This window comes from Lates calcarifer, linkage group LG21, assembly GCF_001640805.2.
Source record: "Lates calcarifer isolate ASB-BC8 linkage group LG21, TLL_Latcal_v3, whole genome shotgun sequence".
Taxonomy (NCBI): domain Eukaryota; kingdom Metazoa; phylum Chordata; class Actinopteri; family Centropomidae; genus Lates; species Lates calcarifer.
In genome coordinates this window covers 22280980-22288390 of record NC_066853.1, presented here as the reverse complement: position 1 = coordinate 22288390, position 7411 = coordinate 22280980, and the positions used below count along the sequence as shown (strand labels likewise).

At 40.9% G+C, this 7411-nt stretch overlaps 1 protein-coding gene across 1 annotated transcript; it reads right to left on the bottom strand.

Moving 5' to 3' along the window:
• Positions 1–148: 148 nt before the first annotated feature.
• On the bottom strand, positions 149–4907 carry LOC127143754 (uncharacterized). The gene is made up of 4 exons (XM_051078956.1): positions 4695–4907; positions 3887–4056; positions 2690–3098; positions 149–1740 (listed from the first exon to the last, which is right to left on the bottom strand). Exons 1-4 carry the CDS (start codon positions 4757–4759, stop codon positions 693–695), a joined length of 1692 nt encoding a protein of 563 aa, XP_050934913.1. The 5' UTR covers positions 4760–4907; the 3' UTR covers positions 149–692.
• Between the last annotated feature and the right edge of the window lie 2504 nt (positions 4908–7411).

Below are 7411 nucleotides of genomic sequence, written 5' to 3'. Positions count from 1 at the left end.
TGAGCTGCTTCTTCATAATTAATCCAATCAATACACACACAGTATTTATCAGCAACTGGGCATCCTGAAGAGACTGAATTTATCACCTGTTGTGGATATCACTCCTACAACCCAGTGTCAGGTAGTGAGTTTGAATTCTCTGAGTAGAGTGATCCACAAGTGCCAGCTGCTCGATTATGATACGGATTGTAATTGAACCCATGAAAACGCACATGAAGAAGTTAGGAAATTGCTTTGTAGTGTTGATGTGCATACTGAAACTACTTCCATCAACAGTATTAGAAATATTTAATGACCATAGTGATTCAGTGCTTCAGTGTTTTAAAGCAGGTCATGAAAAAGTCTTGAAGTCCAGGTTTGGTTAATAATTACAAGTATATACATAAGGAATGTTTAGAACTACTGGGATGTAGAGTACTGAAAAAGGGCTATGATTTGCTTACTTGACGGTATGATTGTGAAACAGGTATTTAAAAGCTCTTAAAAAGTCTTGAATTAAACTTTGTGAACCCTGCAGAAACCCCATGCAAAAGTACAGGTAGCTGATTGTGAGGTGAATAAGGCTCATGTCATTCAAATCCCAACAAAAGTTTAAAGCCAACAATGTTCTGTTAGTCCCTCAGCTCTGTGGCTGAAGATGGAAAAACCCTTAAAGCTCCTCTGACAGTTGTCCACCTCTTGGAGTGTCCCTGTTATATCTCCATGTGGAAGTGTGGCCTCTCTTTTTTTTCCTCCTCCCCTGTCTCTCTCTTGTCCAGCGGCCCTGCTGAGGCGGCGGCCATGATTGCATTGAGGCGTGTCAGAGACAGAGAGCGCTGCTTCAGCCTGGGTGGAGGAGCGGGTTCATCTGGGGAGGGGTCTGGAAGGTGGCAGTATCGTTGGCCGTCCTCGTTGTACTGGTACAGGCGAATGACGCGACTCCGACGGGCCGGACGTGGCGGGGAGGACGATGCTCCTCCTCCTCCTCCTCCTCCTTCCATGATGCCACTTTTCACTGTGTCCTCCTGTTTTTCACTGCCTGTCTCTTCGTCCTCTGTAGACGACAGCTCAGAATCTCTGCAAACATCTTCCTTCCTCTTCTTTTCTCTAGCATCTTCCTCTTTCAATCCTTCCTCCCCCTCACTTTTGTCATCCCTCCCTTTCACCTTGTTACCGCCCACCTCCTCCTCACTCCCACTCCTCTCCTCTGCACCCTCCCTGCTCCTGTTCTCCTGCTCACCTGCCTCCTCCTCCTGTCTCCACTCCTTCTCCTCTCTGCACTCTCTTCCATCTTTCTCCTCTCTATCCTCACTGTACTTGTCCTCATCTGTTTCAGTTTGACTCTCTTCGTCATCTCCTAATAGATAGGAACCACTGAACTCTCTTCCCCCCTCCTCTTCTGCCTCTCCCTCACACCCTTTATTCTTTTCCTCCACACCTCTTCCTCCCTCATCCTCATCCTCCACCCTTCTCTCCTCCTTTTTCATGTGGTCACATCCCTCCAGATAGGCAGGGGTTTTCTGATGCTCCTCTTGTCTGTGCCTGAAGCTTCTCTGTGGTTTGGCAGGAGGAGATGAGGTTGTTGATGAAACTGTCGTCTCCACAGTCGCGTCGTCACACACCTGTTCCATGTCAAAGGCCTTGTTGTCATACATGGGTGGCATGGTTGTCATGGTGACCCCAGAGCCATGGTTCATCGTGTCAGCGTGGCATTGTCGTTGCTGTCGTGATCTTATCTCTGTAGTGACTGCCCCTAAACACCTGAGAGGAGTTTGTAATTATTATTTACATTCTACTATTACAGTCAAGAGATCTGTTTTATGATGTTGATCATTTCTGACAGAAATATGTCTCAAACTTAAAAGTGTAATACATGAATTCCTGTTGCCTTTAAAGATGTTTTAATAACACTGAATGAAAAAAAAAAAAATCAGCTACTGTATTGGTGTTTAAAGCTATACTCAACCAGTCATTTTTCCAATCTAGAGTTTTTTCCCTCAGTTTTCTCTTGTTTACACTTGTTTGTTTTTGTTTTTCCCCTCTTTTTGGTGTCTTTTGTTTTGCCAATATTACAGACTGGAGGTGCTGGTAAACACGTCCCTGGCCAGTGTGCAAAGTTGTATGGTGGGAGCACCATGCAGTGAAAATCATAAATATCACAATCACTACACCAATATGTCAAAGTGTGCTATGTTAGCATGAATTTGTTTTATGTGCAAGAATGCAAAAATAACCCTAGCAAAGGTTTTGTATTTTCAAATAATTAACATTTGTTTAAACACAATATGAAAATCAATTAGCAGACTTTTCAATAATGCTTGAGTTATGTAATCAATCACAGTAAAGATCAAAACACAGGTCTGCATTAATTAGGTCAGTAATATAATCATTATGAGGGAATGCACTGCAGATGTTTCAGTTTAGTCTGAAGCCAAAGTGTGTTACCACACACTGATAATGTAACAATGATAATAGTGCAGACTTGATGCTCACTGTCATAAATTTCACAAGACAACCAATTCTCAAGAGTTTGCTCTCAAGAGTCTGTTAGAAATGAATAGAAACCAGTGGTTGTTTTGAATGATGATAAAAATACCTAAAACTGTAGCACATGCATCAGAGCGTGATCAGTTAAGATATATGTGAAGCGATGTTTTTAGTTGAACATATCCTCCCTCTGAACTGTGGACTGTCTATGGTCTGAACGCACCTGAGAACATGAGCTCTAGAAAGAGCTCCAGCACTGAAGCCCAGCACAAACGTCAGCAGCACTGATGCTGCCACAGCTCCTGCAAACTGCCCATCTGAAACGCCTGCCTGCTTCTCCTCCTCCTCAGATCCAACATCCCTCCTGAACCTGAACGTATCACAGCCGCTGCTGTGCTCGTGTTGGCCGTGTTCTTGGTTCTTTTGATGATCATAACCAACGTGGAGCTCGTATGGCCACAGTGTCATTCCCGCTGTGTGCTGCAGGAGGCAGTAGTACAGGCCGTTGTGGAGACTGCTGATGTTGGGAACCACCAGGTTCCCGTCATGGTGCATAAAGACAGGGTCTAGTTTACTGTGTAAACCAGGAGTCTGGAGGTCTCCAAAGGGAGTGTGCCAGTACTGGACCACACCTGTGTATGAGTGGAGGAGCAGTGACAGGTGAAATATTACCAGAGCTGCAGGTACAGCCGTGCAGAAAATGAAATTCAAGGAGTCCGAATCCAACAGACACTCTAGTTTCCATGGCATGTACATATATGATTACAAAAATTGATAGTAACTTTTAAGTGTATAAGATCTCAGTTTGCTGCTACTGAGTATCTGTTATAGAAGGAGTAGTAAATAAAGTGAATGAGGAAGTAATTTTGGACAGCGTCAGTTTTTTTCATGGAATTTGCTGACAGTAACAAAACATATGAACCTTCGTAAAAGGATGTGATTCAAAGAAAACCACCACAGTCTACAAAGAAATGAAAATTCCTGTTAACATTCAACAGTTTGTGACTAATTCATTTTTGATGGATATTTTGTTTGTTTTTTTGTGGTAAATATGTTGTTGATCTTCCGAGTAAACAAACATTCTTCAGACCATATGGTGATTTCTATTTCTGCTTTTGTCACAAGACATGTATCATGAACATTTTTTTTTTTCCTAGACAGAGGTTATCATTAATAATACAGTGTCATAACTGTTCATTTGTAGGTGCTTTTTTAAAAATCAGAATCTGACAATCAGATTTTTTAAAAACATACTCATACGTTGGAACAGAGGACAGCTTTCCCAGGATTCCTTGTAAAGCAGTATTTAAACTGAGTGGATTACTCAGGTGAAATAAAAACATTAAATAAAAACATTTAATTGCATTGCTTCAGTGTGGAGGCAGGACTCTGTTTCTCTGTGTTGATCCTCTCTACTGACCTGTGTTCTTTCTGTCTCCACAGTTTAATGTCAGTTCTACCTCTGGTTGACCTTTGACCCTGCAGGTTGGTGCAACAGTCAGAGTGCGCTGGCCAGTAGCTGCTCTTTGTGTATTTGCTGAGCCAGCCAGGAAAGCTGTGAAAATTAACCACCTGGTTAACATTTTGAACCTGCAGAGGAAATAAGAGTCAGATGTGTTTTTATGGTTCAAGTGCAGTAAAAGAGGAGAGTCTGTGACAGCTGGATTTACCGCAGGGCTGCAGGTTACAGCAGAATAAATGAAACAGTAGTGTTTGAAACTACACTGATCAACATAAACACAATTTCAAAATAAATGCTAATGTTGTTTAGTGTCTGCTGGATGTGAAAATAGACAGTTGTTTACTAAGATGTTTGCCATACCACCTTTATTTAAAATAAATAAATGAATGCAACTTTGAGTATAATAAGTGACCAGAAGACTGAATCAGCCAGATGTGTAACTGTTGGGAGGGATTGACGGTATCATTTCATGTTCAACATTTTAAATCAACCCTTTTCATTCCAGCTGTTTAAATTTGCTATAGAGAATTTAGAATTTCAGAAGCACCAGACATATAGAAGGTAGTGTAAGGCTTTACATAGATAGCACAGAAAAATTAGCTTTTCAGTACAGGAAACTTAGCAGTACAGGTTTACAGTTTAATGCATTATCCTTTGTAAAGTAACACAGAAAATATGAGTGATGGTATATACAGTATATGAGATATAAAGGAGGCAGCTGAGTATCTGTCATATTCAGTGTACAGCCTGAGTCTGTGATATTTACCTGTGACAGCTTGTGTGATTTCTTCTAAATGCAGCTGCGTTATCCTTTTGTGAGATAATACACATCGTCTGATGGACGTGTTGGTGTTACAGTCTCCTCTGGAAAAGTGTAAAGTGCAGTTTCTCACATGACACTGTGGATGCTTCTCCTCTGATGATGTTAAAGATTAATAGCATCACAGAGGCAGAGGCATTGTTTCCTAAAGTCACCTGCTTTCTGTGCAACAGCAACTCTCGCCTGTTTCAGCTTGCACCTGTTAAAGCACCAGTAAATAATCTAAAGCATTTCTTGTGCTCTAGTGGCAACTAGTGGGAACTACAAAAACATCAGCCTCATTTCCATCCAACGGAACACATTCTGATAAATTACAGTACAGTATGTCTACAGAGAAAGTGTTTTTCAGTTGTCCATCTCAAGTGTGCTTCACAAAACAGTCATGCCTCTATTTTAAGAAATAGAGCTGTCTACGTAGGCTGCGTAATGGCTCATATTTCACTTGCTTTTTATATTTGTAAGCACGACCTGAAGTGTATTTTTGAGGTCTATTCACATTATCACCTCCTCCTTTATTGGGTACGTATTGAGAGTTCAGATTTGTTGAACCCGAGCTGTGCTGACCTTTGTGGGCCCAGCCAATCACTGTTCACCACCGCTTGAACTTAAAGATAGGCAGAAAACAAATAGCTTTTGTTCATTAATCAAAACTGAACAACAAACCAGCTTCATATCGAGAACAGATAAAAAATAGACGCTTGGTTAAAAAAGCTAAAAGGTTTAATACAAAAACATTCTTTCTCTGAAACGTAGCAAACTACTGCAGCATGAGTATTGCAGCATCTAGTACAGCAACACTGTGGGTTTCAGAGTAGTAAATACCACCGGACTGTGATGAGTTTTGCACTTGCTTATAAACCGAAATACTAGACAAATGAACACTCTGACCTGATGATGGTGCAAGAGGAAAAGTTGGAGGAGCTCCAAAGTCACTGAGATCCATCCTCTTGGAAGCATGAATATCTGCACAAAATAGTGACAGTGTGCCAATCCATCTTTTGAATACTGACATATTTTACAAAATAAATGAAAACTTTGACCTGTTGGGGGTGCTAAAGAAGAAGCCAGGGAAGGTCTGTAGAGGTCTGTAGAATTTATCCTCTGGGGACCACAAATATCTCCTGCTGTTGTTTGAATATTTCATCCCATGCTGCTAGCATAGTTAAAATATAGTTAAAATGTAATCCTGTTGTGCTCCTTGTCAGGGATTTGTCAATGTGAGATAATGACTCTCCTACTTGTTATGTTTCAAACTTGAAGTGACTACTCCTCCCAAAGGCTTTAATCTCCACTGAGATTGTGGGGTTCACTCCTTCACTTTAATGTGGATTTTGTTAGAACAAGTTTAACCTGCTCCTGTCCTCTGGGCCCAAGCATACCTGGCAGCAGCCTGCACAACAGGGCGTGGTTCAACATTGTTTGTCTCGCTGTCAAATTTGGGTGGGGTTAAATGTTGTTGTGATTGGGTGGTTAGGGTAAGGGTTAGTGGCCCCATTCTGCAGGCTGCAGCCAGGTACACTTCACTGGGCCATCCAGCAGGTCCACCTGTTGTCTGTCCAGGTTTGTCAGGGGCAGGAGCCTGCTTGTAGATGGTGTTGGTGTCTGCTGCTCTTTTTAACTTTGTGCAGGACTTGTGGTGGTATCGATTATGATTCACTTTTTTTGGCAGGAACTATTTTTTCATTATGATACTTTCACGCTGATGAAATGCAAAGGTGTTATATATGTATACATATGTTCTAGTCCAGTATGACAGACAAATGTTTCACTGGTTTTGGTATCAAAGAGCATTCACAGCCCAACAGTTATTCCTGTAATTACTGCAGCACCCAACAGAGGTCAGTGGTGTACTAATAAAAATCTTGAGGGAAACTTGCTGTATTTGTAAATTCCCTCTAGCTCATATAATGTTAAGGGTCTTCATTTATTCCTAGGTAAAATCATTATGTGTTCATTATGTGAGAGCACATTTAAACAGACACTATTCAGGTCTGCAGCAGGCTTATTCTTTGTCAAATGCTTTAAAGATGTGTATAATTCCTTAAAGTAAGTTCAACAGTTAAACCACAATCATTAAGTCAGTCACTCTCAACCAAGGCTGGATTACCAACCAGGTAAAGCAGGCAACTGTCCAGGGGCACCTTAAGTCAGATTTACTCCATATTATTTAGGTCTATGTAATAGACCTATGTGGATAAATCACAATTTGCAAAAGATTATCTTTAGGAAGTTAATCAAGCCATCCTCTCAACTAAATTTAATTACAAAAAATATATACCAATGTGACCACAACTTACTTTAATTTTGGAATGAGGCGGCATGTTGTTTATGTGGAAGGTGAAAAACGTATTCATCTATTTGTATTCATGATCATAACAGCATCCAGGTTTAGATGCCACGGTATCCTGGTTTCTATCAGAGTATTCTAAGAAGCAAATCCAGGTTTCAGGAAGTTAACGTGTGCAACACATAACCTGGATTCTCAAAGAACCTGATCATAAGCAGGATACTCGTATGCACGTAAATAACACAATAATACACTCTGAGCTGTTCGGGTGCAGTAGGAAACACCACTGTCTAGATCTCAGTTTGGATAAAGTGACAATACAATGCTGGTTCATGTAAACTCCCTGCCAAGGAGTAAAATTTGATTAATATATGTG